Source organism: Physeter macrocephalus, chromosome 9 (genome assembly GCF_002837175.3).
Source record: "Physeter macrocephalus isolate SW-GA chromosome 9, ASM283717v5, whole genome shotgun sequence".
In the NCBI taxonomy this organism is placed as follows: Eukaryota; Metazoa; Chordata; class Mammalia; order Artiodactyla; family Physeteridae; genus Physeter; species Physeter macrocephalus.
In genome coordinates this window covers 130,445-154,529 of record NC_041222.1, presented here as the reverse complement: position 1 = coordinate 154,529, position 24,085 = coordinate 130,445, and the positions used below count along the sequence as shown (strand labels likewise).

Genomic DNA, 24,085 nt, shown 5'->3' with positions numbered 1-24,085 from the left:
CCTGTTAGACTGAAGAAGGAGATCATCCAGCGCGTGAACATGGTGGCCACTGAGTTCCGCAAGGTGGCCACGAGCCAGATGTGGGACACGACCAAGCGGGCCATCACGGAGAACACCACCGTGACCCTGCAGCTGGCCAAGATATCCCGGCAAGGCATGCAGCTGCTGCGGGAGAACGAGCGGCTCAGGGGCAACCAGGACAACCTGTGCAAACAGCTGGAGCTGCTGGAGAACTCCCAGAAGGTCATGGCCAGGCATAGCAGAGGCCACCAGAAGGTGCGCCCTCCGGGCCCTCCTCATGGGGTGTTTGGCATGGAGAGCAGGAAGGCACCCTAGGGGCCCTGTCCTCGGGGCAAATACAGCCCCTCAGGGGTGGACCCCAGGGGCCAAATCTCGAGGGAGGTATAGCCGGGAGGCCGTGGGGCCCTTCTTGTGCGGGCTCTGGCCCCATCTCTGGTTTGTATTTGGCTTAAAGCCCCCCTAACTGGCTGAAGTGGAACCCAACCGTGGGGACCCAGCTGCTATCCAGAGAGGGCGCCGGGCTCCCAGGGCCCCGGCTGGCCTCGCCGGGGGGGCGGGGCTGGCTGAGGGCCTGTGGCGGGCCCAGGGCATGGCCACCTGCCCGCACTACAGGTCATCCTCATGCTGACGGAGAAGCGCCGCGAGCAGCAGCAGGGCAAGGCGGAGGCCAAGCAGCTGCACCTCCTGCTGAGCCAGCTGGAGCAGAGCCTCATGCAGCTGCAGAAGGACAACCAAGCACTGAGGTGCGGCCGCAGGAGGGCGGAGCGGCTGGGAACCCCGCCCTTTGTGGCCACGTGACACGGGCCAGCGGCTCCCCCTCTCTAGAGGGGCCCTGAGGCTTCATCTGTCAAACAGGCTGAGGCCCAGGGCTGGCCGAGGGCCCCTGTGGGCTGGAGAGAAAAGGCAGGGCCCTTCACCCTAGAACGGGGAGGAGGCTGACCTGTCCCGGTCCCGGTCCCAGGAGCCAGAGAGAACAGCTGAACCTGCAGCTGGAGCATCAGCAGGCCGAGGGGCAGCGGCTACAGCAGGAGCTGGCCGAAGAGCAGAAGGTTCGGGCGAGCCTGGAGGCAGCCCTGGCCCAGGCCGCCTCCTTCCTACAGGACACTGTGCAGGTGAACTGGAAGTGGGGGAAAGTGGGGGGCGGGGGATGGAGCCAAGGACAGAAACCGCTCGGAGATAACGGGGCCATCGGAGATGTCCAGGCCAGGCGCCCAGCCTATTCCCTGTGAGATTGCTGGCAAGTCTGTCCTTTTCTGATTCTGCACTTCAAAGACCCCTTCGAGGTCTCAAAGGAGCTGGATGGAGTCCTCTGAGGCCCTGGAAGGCCTCGGGTCTCAGTCTTCCCACTTGGAGAATGGGTATCCCACCACAGCCAGGGAACACTGAGAAAACAGGCACCGCGGTTGGAGTTTCCCAGAGGTGGGTGCTGGGGCCATGAAGGGCCTGACCCCGTGGGCCCGCCCACACCCCTACCAGCAGATGCAGCCCGACGAGGAGGATGGTGACTTCGATGTAGTGTTCCAGCTGCAGCGCAAGGAGATGCTGAAGCACCTGCTGGTCATGCTCAGCTCGGCCATGGTCCTGAGCCCCCAGATGCCTGTGTCCCCCCGCCGGAAGAGCCAGTCCTGGGGCCCACCAAAGGAGCGGTGAGTGAGTGACCCTGTGTGACCTCAGAGCAAGGAGCCACGGGACTTGTCCAAGGGCTGTCCTCAGCTGAGCCTGGGCCCGAAACCTGGCTCCCCAGAGCCTGTCTGAATCTCAGCTTCCTCATCTATGAAATGGAGGTGATGACACCAGCCCTCTCCCCACAGGCGGTGCAGCACCCAGCCACTCAGGACAGGGCCTCTGCTGCAGCGGCTGTCCAGTGTCACACCCTACCAGCTAGGGGACCTGGGCCGGGCGCCTCGACGGATCCACATCCCACCCAACCCTGAGGACCTCAGGCTGCTCTCACGTACCACCCGTGTGGGAAACTTATGGGCTCACAGCGGCCCTGAGGTGAGGGTGCCAGGGGCCCTGGGGACAGCAGGATGGCAGCCAGCCCTGGGTGCAGATCATGGCTCTGCCACGCTGCAGCTGTGTGGCCCTGGGGAGGTGGCTGGACCTCTCTAAGCCTCCATTTCCTCATCTGTTAAATGGGCTGAAGAAAGGTGTGGCAAGCCCTCAGTGGGCTAAGACATGCCCACACATCCCCTGGGAGGGGGGCTTGCTGGGCCCTGTGGCCCCCTCCTCCGCCGGCAGGGGAGAGGTGGGAACCCCCCGAGTAGGCCTCAGCTTCCAAGCTGGCATCTTTATTCTTACAGACCCATACCTCCGGTTCTCCAAAAAGGTTCAAAAAGTTTAGTCTTCCTGAAGTTTCCCTACTTTCTAAGTAGGACACAGAGAGAAGACCAACCTCCTACCCCAAAAATGGACTGTTCCGGCCACAGTTCCCGCTTCCGGCCACAGGCAGCCTGGGGCAGCCCAGAGAAGAGTTATATAAAAAACGGATAGCACAGGTTGGCGTGGCACCTCTGTGGACGTGGCTGGGTGTGTGGGCGCGACAGTCAGGCAAGCAGCCAAGTCCACTGGCGTCAGGGGCCGGACGAAGGCCTCTGGCTTTGCTCACGGATGTGGTCCAGAAGCAGGTCGGTGGCGCTCAGCAATGGAGGCAGCAGCTCCTGCTCAGCAGGGGCGAAGTGGCCCAGCACGCAGCCCTGCACTGTGTCCGGGTGTGTCGGGCGCCCGATGCCCACCCGCAGCCGTGGCATTGCCTGTGGGCGAGCCAGAGGGGCCCAGGCAGCTTTGGTGAGGAGTGTCGGGGGCCCTGCGGCGGCCCACCCGACCCAGTGCAGGACTCATGTTAGAGTCAAGGCAGCTAATACAGGAACGGACTCCATTGTGGCCCCTTCAAGGGATACGAGAGGAGCAGTTAGTGCTTCCTTGGGTCAGCACCCTTCACCCCATCCCCTGCCGAGACTGGGGTCGGCACCCCTACCCCACTCCAGCTGGGAGGCCGGCTTCCCTATCCCCACCCTGACCAGCTCAGGGCCTCACCGGGCACTTCCTTTCAACTTCAGAGCCAGTTTCCCCAGCGGCTTGTGGAGCTCATCATGCACCAGGCAGACCTCCTCAGCAGCCAGTCCAAACAGCTCCGCTTGCACAGGGAGACGGTGGCCCGGGTTACTGCTGATCTGCCCAGGGGGGTTGTCTCGACTCAAGGCTCCCATGAGGAGGGGCCGCAATTAACCCCACTTCATGTATAAAGAAACTGAGGCTCTCACAATCACCCAAGGCCAGGCAGCAACTGGAGCTCAACAGGCACCTGGAGCTCCAGGTGAACTGATCTGCCGCAGCCCAGAATTCCCTTGCTGGCCCCTGCGCCCTCCCGGGCGGCCCACCCCTGGGGCCCTCAACTCACTGGCCCGGGCCACGCTGCGCCCGTTGACATTCATGAGCCGCCGTGGGGGCATCCAGCTGGGCATCCCCGAGCGAAGCCAGGGCGAGGTCGGCGGCACAGCGCCGGTCGCGCGCCCAGCTCTCCGCCACACGTAGCCGCCGCGCCAGATGCCCCAGCACCGCCATGCCCACGCTGTGCCGCGCGTGCCGGGCAGTCCAGGGTTCCCCAGGCCGGCCACCTGCGGGCGACACCGGGGAAACTGAGGCCCGACAACTCTCCCCATCTGCCTTCTCACAGCGCCCTCCGGGACCCAAAGCAGAGGAAGGTAAACGTTAAACTGGGCCAGAGTGGGTTAGGGGTACGAAGAGGAGCCCAAGAAACCCCGGAGACTCCAGAAGGCCGAGTGGAAACGGGCGCCCCCGGGGTGGGCGGGCAGGGCACCCCAGTGCAGGAGCGGAATTCCTGGAAGTTTGGAGCCCATCCGAGCATCGGACCCATTTCTGATACTAAAACTATGACAAGGAACTGGGGGGCGGGGGCTTTGCCCCAGAGACAATGGCTACCCTACGCTGCCGTCCCTCACTCTACTCACCAGCCACCGCTTCCCCGGGGGCCGGGGTTCCAAAACGCACCGGCTCACGGCCCGACTCAACCACAGTCCTGCGCGTAGAGAGGCCAAACGGCCCCATGACGCCCCAATTAATGGCCCAGACCCCGCCCCCTGACGTCAGCCAGCCCTCGGCCAATTGCGGCCGCCACCTATCCAGGGGCGGCCATTAGCGTCCAATCCGGGGCGGGCCACGCGGCCGCCATGTTTCTGAGGGGCGGAAGTGGCGGTGCGGGGCGGAAGTGGCGGTGCGGGGCGCCCCCGCGAGTTTCCCTGGGCCCGCGTCACCGTGTCCTAGGGGTTTGTCGTGGGGCTCGCGGAGCTCTTGCTTGACCTCCGGATTGGGAAGAGGGAGCCGTATTCTGGCCCCCGCTGTGGCCCTGCCTCGCTTTGGAAACCCGGCAAGTCTTTTCCCCGCTGTAGACCTCGGCCTCCCTAGCTGATAAAAACTTGCTAACCTCCTTCCGGCTCTGTTTGAAATTGGATTCCAGGGAGTGGAGTCCTTGGATTCCGGGCGCGTGACTAGAGGGGCGGAGCCTGTGGGCGTCCTGGAGATGATGCCTAGCAACATCAGGGGTGGGTGCCGGGAGGCAAGTGAGGGCCGGGAGGGAGCCCGCCCAGGCCCGGAGGTCCTCCTGGAAGGGGCCTCATGACAGAGTCCAGAGAGGTGCGGGAGAAGGCTAAGGCAAAGGCAGAGGGTCGGGGGAGAAGAGACGACGTCTGGGTTCACAGGAAAGTTTTTAAGTACGGGAGAGGCAAGATCATTTGTGCGATTCAATAAAGTCCCTGGCTGCTTGTGCAGAGAACAGAGGTCTTAGGACCTGTGGCTGGTGGGGAGGGCAGAGGGGTGGCCGGAGCTGGCATATAGCCAGAGATGGCATTGGCCAAGATGAGAGGATGAGAGAAGAGGAGGGATTTAAGAGATCTTTAGGAAGTGGGATAGACAGGACTTAAGGACTGATGGGACATAGATCTTTGGCTTGGGTGGTTGGCAGAGAAGGTGGACTCACCGCTGTGGGAAGACCTGGGGCAGAAGTCAGGTGAGGTGCTCAGTTTGGCCTGCTGAGTGTGAGGGTCCCACAGGATATGCAAGAAGCTGCTGGACCCCCAAGGCCTGTGGCTTGGGGCAGGGCCTGAGCTGCAGGGTTTTGGGTGTCAGTAGCTGGAGGTAGGAGCTGAGGGGGACCAGGAGGAGAGCAGAGGCCAGTGTGAGCGTGAGACCTTGACCATAGGTGACAGAGGCAGGACTGGAGAGAGGTTAGGGGAATAGGGGTGGGAGTGCCACCAGACCCCAGATTGAGCTTCTTACCAGGCCTCATTTCCATCCCTCCTCCATCCTGTAAAATACCTGAGGAGAGTGTGTAAGTGGAGTGGGGGCTGTCTCCGGAGGCCTGCTCCAGCTTGCTGTCTCTTGGTTCCAGAATGCTCTGGGGCTTGACCAGGCTCCCTCACAGCACATCCCAAAGCCATGGGTGATTCCAGTGCCAAAGGAGACCCTACAGCGCAACTTTGGAACCAGCCAGGTGTTCCGGAACTTTGATGATATAAAACCAAAGGCTGCAGGGTTAACGGTGCCCCTCAAAGTCAGGGAGTAGTGAGTGATTACCTTGCCATGGGGTCCCAGGTTCCTACCCTGCACAGCCACTGACATGCTGTGCAGCCTTGGGCCAGTTACTCTCCCTCCCTGAGCTTCAGCGAGCTCAACTGTATAATAGGGCTCTTCCACCTCAGCAGATAAAAGGCTGCTGGCCCGGATGAGCTCCAAGAATGTCAGCCTCCTCTCCCTGGGTCTCTGTCTACCCCTGTTGTCTCCCTACCCAAGTCCCCCTCCTCCCAACCCGTTCCCGAAGCCCCAGCTGTATGCCCTGGACTGGTCCCAAGTCAGGGCCAGCCCCTCTGCCTGCGCCCACTGCCCCTGCAGCTACCATCGAGGCCATCAGTGCTTGGAGCAAGAAGACTGGGAGGTGGCCGTGCTGTTCTTCTCCCGCGGCCTCTACCTGGACTCCCAGCTGGTGAGGGGGACGGCCTGGGTGGGCCCAGGCAGTTGCTGGCCCCGCACTCACCCCTCACTGTCGCACCTGCCTGGCCCCTTCTCTCAGGGCCACCAAGTCCCTGTGGTAGCTGAGTGTCAAGCCTCAGGGCGGATTGTGGGGAGGGGAACGGCAGCCTGGGTCCCCTCTCCCACAGGTAGAATTCTATGCCTTGAGAGCCGAGGCCTACATCCAGCTCTGCGACTTTTCCTCGGCTGCCCAGAACCTTCGAAAGGCCTACGCCTCCCAGCCAGAGAACACGGACTGCCTGGAGCGGCTCACCTTGGTGCTTTACCTGAAGGTGCCTGGGGCTGCCCCAGGCCCACACAAGGCCCCACCTCACACCCCGGCCTGCTGACTCTCCCTCCAGCTCTGGGGGCTTTCCCTGTTCCTCAGACCAGCCCTGACTCCCTAGGGACCTTCGTGTCCCTGTGTCTATGTCCCCATCTGCTGCCCCGCTAATGATCTCTCCCACCTCCCGTGTTGGTTTACCACCAGGGCTGGGTACAGTTTTGCAGCTTTGTCCAGTAGAACTTTCTGCAATAGTGACAATGATCACTGTCCGATCTGGTAGCCACTAGCCACATGGAACTGTTGAGCCCTTGAAGTGTGGCGAGTGTGACTGAGGAACTAATTTTGACATTGTATTTAATTTGAATTGATTTGAAATCACATAGCCACGGGAAGCAGGTGGCTATTGTATGGGGCTGCACAGGCCTACCGTCCACAGGCTCTAAGCACGGTGCCCCTCAAAGTCAGGGAGTAGGTAAGAGTGCCCCCCATTTGCAATGCAAAATAAAGAAGATATTAAACCATAAAATCCCAACAAAGTCCTGATTTTTTTTCCATTTTGACAAATTTAATGCCTTCGTTTTTAATGTCAATAATTATTAAATTCTGAAAAAGAAACATTCTTAAAACCAGAATGTTGGGGTCCTGAGTCCAGTCCTGCTCTTTCTGTGTGACTTTGGAAAGGTCACTTCACCTCTCTGAGCCTTAGTTCTTTCATCTAAAAGGGGAATGTTAGCTAGTCCCAGTGAGATAAGTTCAGGTTTTTTGTTTTTTGGGTGGTTTTTTGTTTTTTTTTTTTTTTTTTTTGGCTGCACCTGGGCAGCTTGCAGGATCTTCCTTCCCTGACCCACATCCTCGGCAGTGAAAGCGCCGAATGCTAACCACTGGACCACCAGGGAATTCCCTAAGTTTGAGTTCTTAATACAGGGCTTGGCACCTGGAGCCCTAGTCCAGGTGGGAGACTGTTACTCTTAGATCTGCTGTTCTGGTCCACCTCCCAGATTTTCTCTATTTTTCCTTGTTCCTTTGTGTGTATTGCCGTCTCTCTGTCGTCGACTGTACATTTCTGTCTCCCCAGCTCTGGATCTCTCTCCATCTGTGTCTCTATCTCTTAAAGTCTCTCCCAGATCTAAAGGGCTCTGTCCCTGTCCCTTGTCATTCCACCCCAATGCTGGCCATCCCTCAACTCGTGGGTGCTTCTAGGCCGGGGTCACAAGCAGAAGTGACTGCCCTCTGTGTCCTCAGGGCCAGTGCCTTTTCGAGCAATGCGCCTTTCTGGATGCCCTGAACGTCTTCTCTCAAGCCTCTGAGCTCCAGCCTGAGAAATTCTGCCTCCGTTATCGATGGTGAGTGCCCTGGCTGTCCTTGCTGGCCTTTGCCTCCCCGGCATCCCCTTCCTGCCCCTCTCACCCGGCAGACAGAGCACCTTTGCCCTCCGCCCTCAGCATGGCCTGTCTCCTGGCCCTCAAACGGCATCGTGAATGCCTCTCACTCGTCACCGAGGAGGTGAAGCGCGGCACCACCAATGCCGATGTCTACATCCTCCGGGCCAGGCTCTACAACTTCTTCCATCAGGTAGAGCAGCGGGGGGCAGGGCAGGGGGGTGGGCCTCCTCCTTGTCTGGATGCCGCGGTGACAGGAGGCGGCTGGGCTGTCGGCCAGCCCCGAAGCTGTAGTGGGGGCCTGCACCTCCCCCAGTGTGGTGGGGGCCCTGTCCTCCCCAGGCAGAGGCCCCAGCCGGCGCTGGCCCAGTCGGGTAGTTGTTCCGTCCCCACTCAGCCCTGGCTCTGTGCCAGGCCTGCGCCAGCCCCCGGAAACCACAGGTGAGAGGCCTTTGCCATCTGTGCCCTCACGGAACTCACAGCCCGGGGGAGATGTCCCCAAGCGGATAATTACACAAAGGATGATTTCCCAATTGTGTGAAGCACCATCGGGGCACCCAGGCTTCCCTTAGATATGAGACTTGGGGTCACAAGGGAGGAGGGACTGCAGGGGTGAGAGAGCGATGGGCAGGGTCTTGTGAACCCAGGGGACTCTGACTTCTTCCTGGGGGGCAGCAGGAGCCCAGAAGGGTGCTCCCTGGGGCAGTGGGTCTTAGAAAGAGCCTTCTGGCTGCCAGGGGGCATGTGGGCTGGGGGGAGGGGCAAGCCTGGAGGCCGGAAGCCTGGGTACCATCCATCTGGATAGGAGTGGGGCTCAAGGAGGATGGCCATGAGGGTGGCAAGGAGGGGGCAAGTTCCACAGACCTTTGGAAGCAGGACCCGAGACTGACTTGGTGGCGGGGGGCGCAGTGAACATGAGGGAAAGGGAGGCATCCAGAACAATACCTGGTGTTCCAGCCTGGCCTGGGTGCTTGGGGGTGGGGTGGGGGGAACCTCAGGAGGGGGTAAATGGGATGGGCTGGATTGGGCGGAGTGTCCTGGGGGTGTTGGAACCATGAGCCTCCCTATGCTGGGGGCTGGGCTTCTGTGTCCCACAGGTGAGTCAGTGGGAGAGTCTCCTTCAAAGGTAGGAGACTAGTAATTATTTTTATTTATTTATTTTTAAAGATGCTCCTATTGTGCTTTTTAAAAATATATATATACATTTATTTGTTTGTTCGTTTCTTTCTTTATTTTTGGCTGCATTGGGTCTTCGTTGCTGCGCACGGGCTTTCTCTAGTTGCGGCGAGTGGGGGCTACTCTTCGTTGCGGTGCGCGGGCTTCTCATTGCGGTGGCTTCTCTCGTTGCGGAGCACGGGCTCTAGGCACGCGGGCTTCAGTAGCTGTAGCACGTGGACTCAGTAGTGGTGGCTCGTGGGCTCTAGAGCTCAGGCTCAGGAGTTGTGGCGCAGGGGCTTAGCTGCTCCGCGGCATGTGGGATCTTCCCGGCCCGGGGCTCGAACCCGTGTCCCCTGCGTTGGCAGGCGGATTCTCAACTACTGCGCCACCAGGGAAGCCCCGAGACTAGTAACTATTGGTAATTCTTTCTGATGGTTGGGATTTCAGCTGCTCCCTGCGATGCCGAAGCACATTCTAAGCACTTTACTCATGTTTATCTCTAAGGCTGGCAGTAACCCTTTGAGGTAGACACAACCCACTGCCCTCTTTTCACAGATGAGGAAGCAGGTCCAGATGGTCTGGGTAACTTGCCCAAGGTCACAGTGGTGCTCCCCTTGAACTCAAGTCCATCTATTCCAAAGCCCTGCCCCAGCCTCGGCCATCTTCCCCCTCCCGACTTCCACTCACACCTGGTGTCTACACTGCCTCACTCACCCTCCAACCAATTACCCTATAGGACACGGGGTGCTTGCTAAAAGTGTTTGTTGACTAGACCTGCTCACCCAGTGGAAGGTATTTGCCTAGGGATGTTTTCTGCTCATGCCTAGGCCTGAACCTGTTCTTCGTTAGAGTTGTCTTGTGCTTAAAGGTCAGGGGCGTTGGGGAGGGTGTACAGGGGAGTATAGGGAGGACACGACAGTCACAGTCAGGAGACCACACCCTCCCCCGTCCTCAAGTGAGCCTTGCAGAAGTCCTGCAAGGAGGAGGAGGCACCTGTAACCCCATTCTACAGCAGAAACGACTGAGGTGGACCTGGCTCACCTGAGGTCATATCTAGAAAGGGGCCAGTAGGGATGGAGCCGCAGATGGGATTTTCCCACAAAGCAATGCAGAGCCACTGAAGATGGGTGGCATGGTGCCGGCCTGCCCAGAGAAAGGCCCCTACAGGCCTGGAGGTCTGCCTCCCCACACTGAACAGGGCAGGGTTCAGCTTGGCCTGCACCCCGATGCCATCCCTGGCCCCCCTGCTGCAGCCCAGACTCTGCCATCGAGACCTACACAGTGCCTTGCTACTGGATCCCAAGCACCCACAGGCCAAGGTGCTGCTCAAGGTGATGGTGGGCCAGGCCCAAGAGGCACGCCAAGATGCCGGGATCCTGGCCGTGCAGGGCAAGCTACAACATGCGCTGCAGTGTATCAACTGTGCCATCGAGAACAACCCTCTGGACCCCAGCCTCTTCCTCTTCCGGTACTGAGTGGGGAGATGCTGGTCTTGGGTCCCAGGCCCTGCCTTGCCTCAGATGTGTTGTGTGATCTCAGGAGAGCCCTTGACCCTCCCCAGGCCTCAGTTTCCCCATCTAGCCTCTAACGATCTTTCCCTACTCCCCATCGGGGTCAAGGGATCGTGGGAGATGGTCTCTGCTACTGCCTCTGGAGGAGGGGCAGGCAGCAGCCTGTTAACCCTGGAATCCTGGACCCCCGGGCCTGCTGAGCAGTTTACACTGGCAGGCTCAGCCCAGCTCAGTGGACGAGGCTTGGGTTTGAATCTGGGCCACCCCACGAGGACCCACCACCTCATTCTGGGCCATTTCACTTCCTTGAGCCTGGGTTTTCTCTTATAAACAGTGGAGGTGAAATGTCCTGTGTACAAAAAGGCCTTAGCATAGAGGCTGGCACACACACAGCTCCCAAAAAGAAAGAGGGAAGCTATTTTTAAAGAAAAGTAAAATTACCAGTGACGAGCTGGCTATCTAAGTAGCAATCCAGGAGCCCCACAGGCCAAACTTAGTGCGTGCGGTGGGAGCCCCTCCCCCCAGATCAGAGGGCCCAGCGCCGCAGCCTCTCTCTGGGACACCCCTAGTCGGTGGGGCACTTTGGCCCTCATGTCCCTCCCTCGTAGGGGCATCATGTACCGACGGCTCCGGGAGTTTGACTCCGCCGTGGAGGACTTCCTGAAGGCGTTGGACATGATGACCGAGCCCCAGGAGGACCTGGCGCAGCAGGCGCAGCGCCAACTGCTGTTGGCCTACAACGACTTCGCGGTGCACTGCTACATGCAGGGCGCCTACCAGGAGAGCGCGCTGCTGCTCAGCAAGGCGCTCAAGGACGAGCAGCGGGAGAAAGGCCTCTACATCAACCGCGGCGGTGAGTGGGGGCCGGGCAGCCCAGTGTGAGCCTCTTGCCCCTCCAAGGCCTGGGCTGGGAGCTTGAGGGCCCTGAGGGAGGGGGGAGGGAAGGAGGGAAAGCGGAGTCTCAGTGTCCCACGGACACACTTTGGGAAACGTTGCCTTAGACGATCTGGCTACAGCCCTTCAAAATGCGCGGGATCAGGCAGCTGGAAGAAGGTGGCCAGAGGCACGGAAAACCTCTGCAGGTGCCCGCGACCGCCCGCTGGTGTCATCCACCACCCGTTGCAGGCCCCGCCCCCTGGGGGTGGAGCCAGCTGGGCTGGGGCTCCTGGGCCCTGGGTTTGCGGGGCTCACTCAGCCCCCGCCCCCGGCCCCGGCCCCCGGTCTCCAGATTGCTTCTTCCAACTGGGCAACCTGACCTTTGCTGAGGCGGACTACCAGCAGGCGCTGGCGCTGAGTCCGAAGGACGAGGGCGCCCACTTGCGCATGGGCCTGCTGCAGGAGAAGTTGGGCTTCTGCGAGCAGAGGAGAAGGTGCGCGCTGACTGTGGGTGGGGCGGGGGCTGTGGGCGGGGCTGTGGGCGGGGCGGACCAGGCCGCGGGAGGGGCCGGAAGAGTCTGGAGTGGAGCAGGTCGGCTGGGATCCTGGGGTCGAGATGCGTCTGCTCTCCCAGTTGTCTCCTAAATATCTATTTTATTTTTCAAGTTTTCTCTAAAAATCCTTCATTTTTTCTGTGAATATTGTTATGGTAATTGCGCTTTTTATTTAGAAAACTTAAGTATTCAGTAACATATAACTTAGAACATGAAAGTTCCTTCTAATATCTACCTCCTAATGCCTCCCCTTCCCCTGTAAGTTTGGTAAAGAGTCCTCTAGATTGATTTCTATGCATATGTTAACAATTGTTATCATTTTACACGAGTGAGATCATGCTAAGCTGATTTTTTAAAAATAAGTTTATTTATTTATTTATTTTTGGCTGCGTTGAGTCTGTTGCTGCACGCGGGCTTTCTCTAGTTGCGGCGAGTGGGGCTACTCTTTGTTGCGGTGCGCCGGCTTCTCATTGCGGTGGCTTCTCCTGTTGTGGAGCACAGGCTCTGGGCACGTGGGCTTCAGTAGTTGCGGCGCGTGGGCTCAGTAGTTGCGGCGCACGGGCTTCGTTGCTCCGCAGCATGTGGGATCTTTCCAAAGCAGCGCTCGAACCCGTGTCCCCTGCCTTAGCAGGCGGATTCTTAACCACTGTGCCACCAGGGAAGTCCACTAAGCTGATTTTTGACTCGCTTTTTTACTTCCCGTGGCAATTACATATAGGACGACCTCATTCTCTTTTATTGCTTGCAAAGTATTCCATTCTGTGGAGGTACCACAATTAATTTCTTTAGACGATAGTATGCTGATGAGTATTTGGGCAGTTTTCAGTTTTTTATTATAAATAATGCAGTAATGAGACCCAAGACATATGTTTTCATGCGTCCATACTAGTAATTCTGTAGTTAGATTGCTGGAAGTTAAATTGTTGGGTTAAAAAGTGTAAAACTTTAACAGTTTAAAGGATAATACCCAACTGTTCTCCAAAAACAATGAACCAATATAAACTTCCCCCAGTAAAGAAAAGTCTTGGTTTCCCCAAACCTCCCTAGCCCAGGGTATTAAGACTATTTTTCAACTTTGCTATTCGGGTAGGCGCAAAAAGGCTCTCTCGCAGTGGAGTGACTTTGCGTGTTTAAATTGTTTAAATTGTGAGTGCATCTTTCGTGTGTTTATTGGCCATTACGGCCTGCTGAAATTGTTCGCCCGTTTGCTCTTAAATTGTTCATTAAAAAAATTTTTTTTTGGTTATAAGTGTTCTTTGTAGGCTGGAAAATTAGCTTATCATCTGCCTTCTGTGGCAAAATGTTATTCACTATTTACTGCTTTCTTTTGCGGTGTTTTTGCTACTCAATAATGGGATTTAACCATAGTCAAATTAATTGTTTCATTTTTAGCTGCTGGGTTTATGACATCTCAGAAAAGCCTTTCCTACTCCAGGATCATAAAAATGTCCACTTACGTTGGGATTTTACACTAACATTTAAGTGTTGGGTCCATCAAGAGGGGCGTGGTGGCAGGGAGCAGAGACCAGCCTGATTTTCCCCAGACTCCCCACTGGGGTCCAGAAGCCTCCATATCCTCCAGGTGGCCCAGCTCAGAGCACCCTGTGGCCTGCTGGGTCCTGCAGGCAGTTCCAGAAGGCAGAGCACCACTTCTCAATGGCCATCCAGCACAATCCCCAGAAGCCCCAGTACTACCTGTACCGCGCCAGGAGCCGGCAGCTCCTGCAGAACATTTTTGGGGCCCGCCAGGATGTTGCCACTGTCCTGCTCCTTGACCCCAAACAACCGAAGGTGTGTGCCTGCTGGGCCAGGAGGGTGGGCTCCAGAGTCAGAGTCCTCTGGCCACCTAAAGATACTCCCCGTCCCTAAAAGAAACCTGGTTTCCTAGCAGTAACAAGAGCTGCTAATGCTGGAGCATTTACTATGTGCCAGGCACTGTTCTAACCAGTTCAGCTTACATCACCCCATTTAACCCTCTTCAGTACCTACGAGACAGGTAACATTATCATCACCCCACAGTTCATAGAGGGAAGAGGGTAAGGCTCAGAGAAGTCAGTTCCCTTGGCCCAGGTCATGGAGCTTGGAGGTCACACCCTTATCTGGCTGGCTCCAGAACCACTGGTCAGGCTCACCATCAGCACTCCCTCACCGAATAGTTCCTTTCTCAAGATGTCCTGATAGTTCTGGGGCCAAAAGGTCCAGCCCTTTAAAAAACAACAATCTGTAAACCCTTCCAATGCCAGGGCAGCACCACACCATCTGCCCCCCACCCCCACCCCCACCCCCCCACCGTCCTGGCCCACACCTGACTCTGGTCACCCTCTTTCCTGGCAGCTGCTGCCACTGATGGCCAACCTCTTCCCCGGCATGTCAGTGGAGGAGGTGCTTAACAGCCAGGTGGCCCACCTGGCCGGGCTGCAGCTGGAGCGGGTGGTGGAGCACAGCCTGCAGGCCGGCACCCCTCAGGATATCGTGGGGTAAGTTTCTCCAGGAGGGCCCGCGGGCCCAGAGTCGGGGGACGGTTGGGGCTCAAGGCACCTCTGGCTCTAATCGCCTTCTCAGGCCGCTGTCCAGTCCTGGGGATGGTGGGGTGAGTCAGGGAGGCCTACCCAGCGCTCTGGGGTCACGGCTTGTCAGGCAGCTCAAGGAGCGGGAACTAGAGCGCCAGAGGGCCCGGGCCCTGCAGCTTTCGTGGAAGCTGGAGCAGCCTTCGTTCGAGACCTCCAAAGAGCGAGAGGCCACTCACCAGTCCCTGCAGGCAAAGCCAGAAGGCCCAGAGGAAGAGGCCAAGGCCCCCGGGGAGAAGGAGGTAAGTGGGCTGTACACCGGGGCCGGAGGTCCTTGAGGTCCAAGGTGGAACGTACCCCAAGTCAGGTCTGAGGGATGCACGCTGGCTAGAGGCTGGCTTCTGGGCCTGGCTCTGCCAGCACTCAGACGTGTGACTTGGGCTGGGGACATCGCGCTGTGAGACAGAGAAGGTACCAGTAAGGGGTACACCTGAAGGAGGGTGCGTGAGGATGTGGGCCCCTCACAGAGAGAGGCTTCCCACACTTCGTCCACACTCACCTTCATAAATACTGCTGTGTGCACTGGCCACTTGTACCAGAATTTTCTTAATTCTTCAATTCATTTCTAAAAACTTTTCACTGAATGGAACATATAGAAAAGTACATGACTCACGAGCGAACTGTCTGATGGATTTTCACAAACTGAATACCCCCATGGCACCATTCTCCAGATCAAGAAAGAACACATTCCCAGTTCCCCAGAAGCCCCTCGTGCCCCCTTCCAGGCCCCTCCCTCAGCCCAGCACGCCCCACAAGGCTGTCCTGATTCCTAACACCGCAGACGAGCGTGCCTGTCCTTCGCAACAGAGGACAAATGTGGCGCATGCCCCTTTGCCTCTGGCTCCTTTCGCTGAGCGTCCAAGTTTGTGAGGTGCGTCCAAGTCGACTGCTCCTTCTCATTGCTGGAGACAGCGCCATCCTGCGAATATCCCGCCATTTATTTATCCACTCGACTGCTGATGGACAGCGAGTAAATTGTGTTCAAGGGAGACTTTAACCATCGAAGTAAACGGAGTGCCAGCATCCCTTGCCAGAAATGGGAAAGGCAATTTCTACATTTTTCTAGCTCACATTAGGATACAAAAATACAGAACTTGGGTCTGTGGATGCCCTGAAGTCATCGTGGGGTCCCTGCTGAGCGCTCCGCAGCCCTGCCCGCTCCCGCATGTCACTCCCGCACATATCCCGCGGCCTGCAAGTGCGACCAGCAGCCGAGAGCCTGGCCAAGAGCCTGGCCGCAGAGTCCCCCTGACTTGGATTCCCGCCCTGCTTCTCTGCCTCTTAGCTGAGTGCCCAGGGCGGGCTGCTTAGGCGTTTCCTGGTCCGGAAAATGGTAATGGCAGGGGAGTTCCCTCCCAGATGCGCAGGGAGATGAAACATGGAGAAGGTCCTCAGTTTCTCACTAGCCATTCCCCGGACACAGCACTTCACAGTTTACAGAAGCATGTCCCACAGTTGAACTAATTTGCATCCTGCAGACAGGGAGATGAGGCCCAAGAGCCTCTTTTTTTTTTTTTTAATTTATTTTTTAAAATTTTATTTATTTTTTTAAGTTTTGGCTGCATTGGGTCCTCGTTGCCGCACACGGGCTTTCTCTAGTTGCGGCGAGCGGGGGCTACTTTTTGTTGCGGTGCGCGGGCTTCTCATTGCGGTGGCTTCTGTTGCAGAGCACGGGCTCTAGGCGCGCGGGCTTCAGTAGTTGTGGCTCGCGGGCTTCAGTAGTTGTGGCTCGCGGGCTCTAGAGCGCAGGCTCAGCAGTTGTGGCACAAGGGCTTAGTTGCTCCGTGGCATGTGGGATCTTCCCGGACCAGGGCTCGAACCCGTGTCCCGTGCATTGGCAGGCGGACTCTCAACCACTGCACCACCAGGGAAGCCCCCAAGAGCCTCTTGACACTGCTTTTCTCACGTGGCCACACCTGTCTAACCTGGCCACGCCCCTTCCTGTCCAGTCAACCTCTCCATGTCCCCATCCAGCCCTAACCTGCGACCCTCCCGGAGCTCTAAGAGGCTGGACTTACAGAGCTGCGGCCACTGTGATCATGCAGCCTGTCTCTTGCCCTAGGAGAAGCTGGAGCCGGCCCCCAGCAAGGAGAGGTCCCTGACCGACAGCTACATCAGCCAGACCTCCTCAGGCTCCAGCTTGGGCTGTAAGTCCCCCTGCTCCTGCCAGACCTGAGTGAGCCAACGCAGCAGGGAGGGCAAAGGTCAGGGGTCAGGGACTCCCAGGCCTGAGTGTGAATTTGGGCTCTGCTGTCATAGCCGTGCGAGTGTGGAGTGGGAGGACTCCTCCCAGCTTCGCGGGGGGCACAGGGAGCCCTCCGGGATGCCCAGCACACGGCCTGGGAGGCCGGCTCTCACCGCGAGGCACTTCACAGCTGCTGCCTGCTCCACCCTCATTCCCCGCTCAGCCTGTCTCTCTTCTCTCTGCCCCCTTGGCCTCTCCCTGAAATAAGCCCACGAAGCCTATGCATGTCCAGGGGGCTTTTACCCTCAATTCTGACAGGTGCCAGCGTGGAGGGGACAAAAGTAAAAAAACCCAAGAATGCTGCTCTGGGTCCCAGGGGCAGCCATGGGCAGTCCAGGGAGGGACGGGAGTAGCAGCGGCTCGCCCCCTTCCTGCCATTCAGCAAATGCCTTGAGCATCCGAGGGCCAGGCCTGTGCTGGACCCTGGTTACAGGCATGAATGGCACAGTCGTTGCCCCAGGGAGCTCTTGGTCCTGAAGGGAAGAAGGCACACAGGTAAACAGATAACCAGGACAGTGCAGCCATACCATGGAGGGGAGTCCCGAGGGCCCTGGGTGCATTTAGCTCCCTTTGGGGGGTCAGGAAGGGCTTCCAGGACCCAGGGGAAGGGGGGCAGCCAAGTGTGAACAGGGTGGAGCAGGGGGAACTGCTGCAGGCAGGGGGCCAGGGCCCTGCAGGCTGTTGGTTGTGGCTGGCACGCAGAGGGCAAGAGGCAGGCAGCAGAGTGGAGGCCAGCGGGGGGCGAGGGGGGGTCCTTCATATCTCCCCCTTATCTTACGGCCCTGACCCACCTGCAGGGCTCAGGGTGCCAGGAGGGCTGGGCTGCTGTGAGCTGGCAGGCCTTCCCCTTGGCCATGCAAGGCCTCTGGGACATAGGCAAGGGTGAGGCCTAGAAGTCTCCCTTTCCTGGCACTGTCTGGGGAAGGCAGCCTGACAGCTTCTCTTGACATATCCTTTCCAGTCAGGACCATGTCCACCTCAGAGACGGAGACGTCCACTGTCTGCCAGGAATACGGGAGCACTTCGACCACTGTGCTAACTTTCTCTGACTCCTCACCGTTGAGGACACAGTCCTCAGACTCGGGGGACAAGAGGGAAGACCTAAGCCTGAGCCACAGCCCCAGAAAAACCAAGTCCACCCCAGGCCACAGCCAGAGGCCCAGCGAGCCCGAGGCCGTCCAGGTCCAGAGCCAGAGGCCCAGCAGGACCGAGGCCGCCCTGAGCCAGAGGCCCAGCAGGACCAAGCCCGCCCAGGTCCAGAGCCGGAGGCCCAGCAAGACCGAGGCCACCCGGAGCCCGAGGCCCAGCGGGACTGAGGCCACCCAGGGCCAGAGCCAGAGGTCCAGCAGGACCGAGGCCACCTGGAGCCCAAGGCAAAAGCTCAACAAGACTAAGGCCACCCAGGGCTCGAGGCAGAGGCTCAGAAAGGCCAAGGGTGCCTATGGCCAGAGCTGGAGACCCAGAAAGGCTGATGCCACCCACGACTGGAGCTGGAGACTGATCCAAAGTCCCAGCAAGATCAAGACTTTCTATGACCCAAGTTGGAGCCCCTGCAACACTGAGGCCACCGAGGGCCAGGGCCAGAGCCAGAGGCCCAGCCAGTCCAAGGCTGCCCAGAGCTGGACCCAGAGCACAAGGCCAGGTTCCGGCAAGACCGAGGTCACCTGGGGACTGAGCCCAAGTCTCAGCAACACGCAGACCACCCAGGGCCTGAGACAGAGCCCCAGCCCCGGCACTCAGGCTGCCCTCTGAAGGGGCCGCTCAGCCCCTTCACTTCTTGCTGGGGTGCGGGCGGTTCTGCCCCCACCACGGCCACTCGGCAAAGCAGCCTGCTCCAGAGCAATCGGAATCTCAGCCAACATTCCTCTGGTCCCATGGCTAAATTTATTGCATTTGTTCTATTCTTTTACAAAATTAAAAACTTGAAAAGCCCAGACCAAGTGGCGACTTGAGTCCCTCTGTTCGCAGAGACAGAAGTCTCAGTCTGGCTTTACGGTACTGGGACATAGGCTGTGGGGGGGAGGGGAGGGGTGTGGTGCCCGAGCCAGGGCCGAGAGTAACAGACCAAAGAAGGAGGGAACAGCCACGAGCCACCGTCCCTGAGTTAAACTTCACATTTTAAGAAGGCTCAGTCTGGAGGGTGAGGTCAAGGCTTATTGAAGTTCTGGGGTGACCAGCGGTTTCCCTGAGGACGGAAGCAAAGGCCAAGATGCCCTCAGACCAGTGAAGAGGCCAGGGCCTGCCCCGGCCTTCTGTTTCACGGCCTAGCCAACAGCCCTCCTCGTCTTCATATTGTGCTCTGGGTCCCAGGAGGCACAGGACAAGGGACCCTCTGGCAGAGGCCCCAGGGCTTTCCTTCACGGCCTGGCCAGATACAGGAAGACAAGGATGCTGCCTGGAGAGTCAGAGGAAGAAGGCGATTCGGGAAGCCACAGTCTTGCAGCCATTGGAGGAAAAGAGCTGCTCGTCCTCAGGGAAGAAGGTGGTGCCGTCCAGCACAGCCTGGACGACCTCATCCCTTGGCTCCAGGCCTAGCTGGGCCAGCTCGTTGAGCACACAGTGCTGCACATGGTGCCTCTGGAGAGGTAGGAAGGGCACCAGGGCATCCAGGAGATGCTCTTCCATGATGCCCGAGCGCCAGAAGCCATCTGCAGGGAGGAGCGATGGGAAGAGGCTGTGCTTCACGGGGATCAGCTGGGCCCTGTCCACCCCCAAAGGAAGGAAGTGCAGGAACAGGGCTGGTCTTAATCCTTCCAGGTGCTGGGCTCGGGGAGGCTGTCTGCCAGCCCAGAGCGCCAAAGCCTGGGCTGGGAAGTACCGGGTCAGTGGGCAGAGCATCAGACCTGGCAGAGCCTGGCCCACCCCAGGGAGCCCAGCCCATCCCATCCCATCCCATCCCTCCGTGTGATCTGGGCGCGAGACCTCAGCCTGGAAACCACCCTGGGGTGGGGTCCTTGGCCGAACTCACGGTTCGGGTTGTCCAGCAGGGCCTGGGAGATAACCGGCTCCAGCTCCTGCAGGCGAATCTCCTCGCGCTCCCGGCGGCTGCGCCACGCCTCCAGCACCAGCTGGTTGATCTGCTCGCCGCCAGTGTTGCTAGAAACCACGGGGGACGTAGACAGTGAGGACAGGATGTGGCCCTTGCTTCCCACGTGCCACCTAACGCGACCTGAGCCTGGGGGCCCAGCTCAGCGCTGGCAGGAGCCAAACCCACTCAAAACACCCCGGGAACCACTTCCCCTCTCCGGAGCTTGTGCCCTTAACCATGACCCCTGGAAGTTCGCCTATATGTGTCACGCACTTTACAGTTTATAGAACACTTTTAGGTCCCTTACCGACTTTCCCTCACCCAGCCTCTAGGAGGACAGTGGGGCATTAAGATTGGCCCTGTCGTTCAGAAGAGGAGGTGGGAGCTCAAAGAGGTGAAGTGTTTTGCTTGAGGAAACAAAGCTAGGACTCTTAGAGGTGGGACTGAAACTCTAGTCCTGTTTTTCCCAGGCCTGTGTCCTCTTGGCCACAAAAGAGGGAAAACTCTTAACCCAGCAGGGTTCCACAAAGAAATGAGGATTAAGAGACTGAGCCCAGGGAACAGTGGGCAGTGGTTAAGAACCTGCCTGCCAACGCAGGGGACACGGGTTCGAGCCCTGGTCCGGGAAGATCCCACATGCCGCGGATTGGCCACAAAAGAGGGAAAACTCTTAACCCAGCAGGGTTCCACAAAGAAATGAGGATTAAGAGACTGAGCCCAGGGAACAGTGGGCAGTGGTTAAGAACCTGCCTGCCAACGCAGGGGACACGGGTTCGAGCCCTGGTCCGGGAAGATCCCACATGATGCGGAGCAGCTAAGCCCGTGCGCCACAACTACTGAGCCTGCGCTCTAGAGCCCATGAGCTGCAACTACTGAGCCCGCGCCTAGAGCCTGTGCTCCGCAACAGGAGAAGCCACCGCGACGAGAAGCCCGCGCACCGCAACAAAGAGCAGCCCCCGCTCGCCACAAGGAGAGAAAGCCCACGCGCAGCAACAGACCCAATGCAGCCAAAAATAAATAAATAAATTTATTCGTTTATTTATTTTAAAAAGAGAGAGAGACTGAGCCCAGAATGGGCTTTGAGAATGTCAAAGGGAAGTCAACCACCTTGAATGACAGTGTCACCAGCGAGGGTGTGGGGGACTTTGGCAAAGCCCAGTGGGCCTGGGGGAACAGTATTCTGCTATGGGACCACAGGCCAAGACTGGAGAGCTGAGACCTCTGACGAGTGTCCCTGCACCCTGCCCGCTGCAAAGCCGGCCCCACCTGATGAAGATGAAGATGGCTTTGCGATAGTTGGTCCCATAGACAACCCAGGAGGAGCCCAGGAAAGGTCTCAGGACCTCTATCAGGCCTGGGGCCATCTTGTCCATCTCATCGAAGAGGAAGAGAGAGCGGCTGCAGGCAGTGAGGTTTCCCTGGACCCAGCTCTTCAGATCCTTCTGTAGGAGAAAGGCAAGAGTATGAGGGGGCCTGGAGATGCTCCCCCAATCCCAGATTTTTTCCCAAAGCAAGAATTAATCTCCTTCCCAGGAAGATATGGTCTCCCAGAGAGTACCAATCCCTTAATGGGACTGATGGTGAAACTGTGGCTCAGAGAGGGGCAGAGACTTGTCCAAGCTCACACAGCAAGTCAGCAAGAGAACAGGGACTCAGACCCAGGCCTCTCACCTGCCTTTTCAGGGCTCCTTCCCCGACACCTAAAAAAACGGGAAGGCTCCTTCCTGCTCCCTGAACGTTCCCAACAGAGTTGACAACTGAAACAGATTAGCCTGGAAAGTACCTTGCAATCAACAACAACAGTAGTAAGAGCTAATTGGATATCCCGAGTGCTTACTCTGAGCCTCAAATTGGGGCTAAGGGCTTTACAGAGAGAAGATAATGCAGACTGTCTGGCAAAGGTAAGTGGTCGATAAATAACACCTGCAATTCTATAATCCCACGTCCCTCACACCAACCCTGGCAGGTAGGTGCCACTACTGGCCCCCAGGAATTAAATCAAGAACTCCCTGCCGGGTGGTACCACCCCAAGCTTTGTTCAGGGTGGCTCCTGAGGGGTGAGGCTTCAACTGGCTGTGTGGCCTGGAGCAAGTGATTCCCCTCTCTGGGCTCAGGACTCACTCCTTCCCTAGGGTCCGGCACTCAACGGTGCAGGCGGATGGTGGCCCAGGACAAAACCAGCCTACCTTGTAGCGCTCCAGGTGGCCGGGGTGGGGGAAGTGGATGACCGGGGAAAAGTGGTGCACATGGGGGCTGCGGAGGCCACCCCGGAAGAGGTAGTGTGCCAGCAGGGAGCTGACATAGGACTTGCCGGTGCCAGTCCAGCCATGCAGAGAGAGGACCAGTGGCTTGGTGGGGGCTGGGTCCTGCACGAAGGCCTTCAGTGCCTTCACCACCAGCGCCCTGGCCAAATGCTGGCCCGCCAGGTGCTGCGCCAGGTCACACTCCAGACCTAGGGCCCCAAGAAGGACAGTGTCAGAGCTGAGGACACACACCCGCCACGGAAGAGGTCCAGGAGGGAAGTCACGTCTGGAACCTGGTCTGGGGATCCGCGTTCTGGGACGTTTTTACAGGCTGGCTGCGGAAAGGAGTGCGGCCCTTGGGGTCTCGGCCGCAGGAGTCACCCTCAGGCCTGACTCAGCTCAGCAGCGCCCCCACCAGATAGCCCTCTGGATTGCGCTCAGCCCTAAGTGGGCGCGAGCTGTCAAGAGGGTCTGCCCAAGACTCCCGCCCATTTCCAAGGCAGGCTTCTTCCTTGACGGCCGGTCCAGTGCGGAGGTCTAAACTTCCCCCCAAGGCCCTGCTGTCAAAGGCCTCTCTCCATCCTGGCAGGGCTCTGCCTGCATCCCAAACAGGCATCCCCAAACCCTCGCCCCAAGTCCCGCGCCCCAGGCTCTCAGGGTCCCTCAGCGCCAGGCCCACTTCCGGCCCTGGCCGTCCGGAAGTCTGGGGGTCCCACCCTCGGTTCTACTCTCCAGGTTCGGCCCCGGCGCACCCCCGGGGTCCGAGGGCTGCCCGGTCCGCCGGCCGCTCCGGTCCGGGCGCCCGCGGCTGCTCACCCTGGAAGTCGGGCCGGAAGTCACATTCGCAGAAGGCGCCGAAGTTGCAGCGCAGCGAAGTCAGGTCCCAGGCTGCGGCCGCGGCCGAGACCAGCCCGAGCAGCCCGAGGAGCAAGCCCCACGGCCGGCAGCCGCGCGTCACAGCCGCCATCCGGGTGAGGCCGGAACTGGGTCTGCGGCCGCCAGCCTCCTCTCCCGAGAACTACAACTCCCGACATGCATCGCTCCGCGGCAGCCGCCGCCTGTGGCCTACAACTCCCGACTCCTTTCTCCCGCCTCTCAAAGGCCCGCCCGGTTGTCCCGCTGCAGGCCCGGAAGATGGCCTCCAGGGGGAGCCCGCGAACCGTCCAATCCAGGACTGCGGGCTGAGTTTCCATGGCCACGGTAACTAGGGGACCATCACAGTAGCTCCGAAAGAATAATAAATGAAGGATTATGACCACAAAGGGTGACGTAATAATTGTAGCAAAAACTTGTGCGGCACCTTACACCTTGCAAAACACCTTTTTTGTGCACTTTTTTTTCTGTTATATGATAAAAGAGCGCTAATAGCTTTTGGTGAGCACCTACTATGTACCGTTAACGTTAGGTGCCTTATATATCTTATGATAACAGTACCTGTCATATAGAGGAATGGTGATATTTCAGTGAGGTACAGGCACGAGAAGTGTTTTGGCTCACAAAGTAATCAATAAATGATCACTGAAAATACATTATGGGACTTCCCTGGTGGTCCGGTGGTTAAGACTCCGTGCTTCCACTGCAGGGGGCACGGGTTCGATCCCTGGTCAGAGAACTAGGATCCCGCATGCCGCGCGTCCAGAGCCTGTGCTTCGCAACGGGAGAGGCCACAACAGTGAGAGGCCCGCGTACCACACACACACACACACACACACACACACACACACACACAAAAGATAACTGCCTTCACGGCCCTCCTCAAAGATTTCCTGCCTCACCCACCACACACACACACACACACACACACACACACACACACACACACACACAAGAAGACTTCTGGGGCCACGTTTCAAAACTTGAAAAGAAGTTAGTAGTTCCCACTGTTGAGAAAAGGAAAGAACTCCAGGCGAGGACACCCAGGTTCCAGCCTTCCTCATTCTGCTGCTGTGACCCAGGGCAAGTCCCTTCTCCCTCCAGTTCCGTTTTCCTGAGGGGAGCTGGAATCTCAGATTTCATAAAGCCCTTCCACCCAAACATCTAGGATCCTGGGTTGTACATTGGTGGGATGCTTTGCTGTGGCAGGGAATGGGGAAGGAGCAGGGCAGGTCAGCATTTCTCCTACTGGTTGGAATTAGCTGTTTATCTCCCCTCTGGTCTGTGAGCTCCCCCAGGACAGGGACTGGGTTTTAAGAA

The 24,085-nt window shown here is 58.3% G+C and overlaps 4 protein-coding genes across 10 annotated transcripts in view; 2 read left to right on the top strand and 2 right to left on the bottom strand.

The window, feature by feature from the left end:
- CFAP157 (cilia and flagella associated protein 157) overlaps positions 1 to 2,133 on the top strand; it is a 25,814-nt gene extending 23,681 nt beyond the window's left edge. The window contains exons 2-6 of the mRNA XM_028494287.2: positions 9 to 276; positions 634 to 764; positions 983 to 1,133; positions 1,501 to 1,667; positions 1,833 to 2,133. Of these exons, the coding sequence (XP_028350088.1) occupies positions 9 to 276; positions 634 to 764; positions 983 to 1,133; positions 1,501 to 1,667; positions 1,833 to 2,133 (1,018 nt within the window). The remainder of the gene's footprint in view (positions 1 to 8; positions 277 to 633; positions 765 to 982; positions 1,134 to 1,500; positions 1,668 to 1,832) is intronic.
- A 461-nt stretch (positions 2,134 to 2,594) lies between these two features.
- On the bottom strand, positions 2,595 to 5,621 carry PTRH1 (peptidyl-tRNA hydrolase 1 homolog). The gene is given in 9 exon segments (XM_028494285.2): positions 2,595 to 2,774; positions 2,842 to 2,908; positions 3,058 to 3,157; positions 3,422 to 3,474; positions 3,476 to 3,600; positions 3,603 to 3,638; positions 3,993 to 4,121; positions 5,089 to 5,254; positions 5,614 to 5,621. Coding segments are annotated over 9 exon segments (864 nt in total).
- Positions 3,701 to 18,403, top strand: TTC16 (tetratricopeptide repeat domain 16). 5 transcript variants are annotated; one of them, XM_028493494.2, is made up of 14 exons: positions 4,262 to 4,408; positions 5,429 to 5,601; positions 5,929 to 6,019; positions 6,195 to 6,338; positions 7,574 to 7,674; positions 7,774 to 7,903; positions 10,122 to 10,336; positions 10,988 to 11,232; positions 11,608 to 11,749; positions 13,435 to 13,600; positions 14,144 to 14,286; positions 14,447 to 14,618; positions 16,439 to 16,523; positions 17,583 to 18,403. In XM_028493494.2, exons 6-14 carry the CDS (start codon positions 7,775 to 7,777, stop codon positions 18,371 to 18,373), a joined length of 2,088 nt encoding a protein of 695 aa, XP_028349295.1. In that variant the 5' UTR covers positions 4,262 to 4,408; positions 5,429 to 5,601; positions 5,929 to 6,019; positions 6,195 to 6,338; positions 7,574 to 7,674; position 7,774; the 3' UTR covers positions 18,374 to 18,403. The 5 variants fall into 5 exon arrangements, with proteins under 5 accessions (XP_028349298.1, XP_028349295.1, XP_028349293.1 ...); XM_028493497.2 differs by lacking the exons at positions 4,262 to 4,408; positions 5,429 to 5,601; positions 5,929 to 6,019 and adding an exon at positions 3,701 to 3,725; XM_028493492.2 differs by lacking the exon at positions 4,262 to 4,408 and having other exon boundaries at positions 5,509 to 6,019.
- Positions 18,404 to 18,491: 88 nt separating this feature from the next.
- On the bottom strand, positions 18,492 to 22,962 carry TOR2A (torsin family 2 member A). Of its 3 annotated transcripts, XM_024126064.2 has the most exons (5): positions 22,709 to 22,950; positions 21,836 to 22,101; positions 20,916 to 21,091; positions 19,590 to 19,717; positions 18,492 to 19,269 (listed from the first exon to the last, which is right to left on the bottom strand). In XM_024126064.2, exons 1-5 carry the CDS (start codon positions 22,857 to 22,859, stop codon positions 19,025 to 19,027), a joined length of 966 nt encoding a protein of 321 aa, XP_023981832.1. In that variant the 5' UTR covers positions 22,860 to 22,950; the 3' UTR covers positions 18,492 to 19,024. The 3 variants fall into 3 exon arrangements, with proteins under 3 accessions (XP_023981832.1, XP_023981833.1, XP_054942932.1); XM_024126065.3 differs by lacking the exon at positions 19,590 to 19,717 and having other exon boundaries at positions 19,134 to 19,269; positions 22,709 to 22,961; XM_055086957.1 differs by lacking the exons at positions 18,492 to 19,269; positions 19,590 to 19,717; positions 21,836 to 22,101 and having other exon boundaries at positions 21,024 to 21,091; positions 22,709 to 22,962.
- Between the last annotated feature and the right edge of the window lie 1,123 nt (positions 22,963 to 24,085).

Bases quoted from the DNA above. Each gene is read 5' to 3' on its own strand.
- TTC16 (XM_028493492.2), top strand. From the start codon at position 5,762: ATGAGCTCCAAGAATGTCAGCCTCCTCTCCCTGGGTCTCTGTCTACCC. The intron at 14,287-14,446 runs GTAAGTTTCTCC...ACGGCTTGTCAG, and splicing joins ACCCCTCAGGATATCGTGGG to GCAGCTCAAGGAGCGGGAAC. The intron at 16,524-17,582 runs GTAAGTCCCCCT...TATCCTTTCCAG, and splicing joins CTCAGGCTCCAGCTTGGGCT to TCAGGACCATGTCCACCTCA.
- TOR2A (XM_024126064.2), bottom strand. From the start codon at position 22,859: ATGGCGGCTGTGACGCGCGGCTGCCGGCCGTGGGGCTTGCTCCTCGGG. The intron at 22,102-22,708 runs GTGAGCAGCCGC...TTGGGGCCCTAG, and splicing joins CTTCCGGCCCGACTTCCAGG to GTCTGGAGTGTGACCTGGCG. The intron at 21,092-21,835 runs GTAGGCTGGTTT...TTTCTCCTACAG, and splicing joins GCCACCTGGAGCGCTACAAG to AAGGATCTGAAGAGCTGGGT.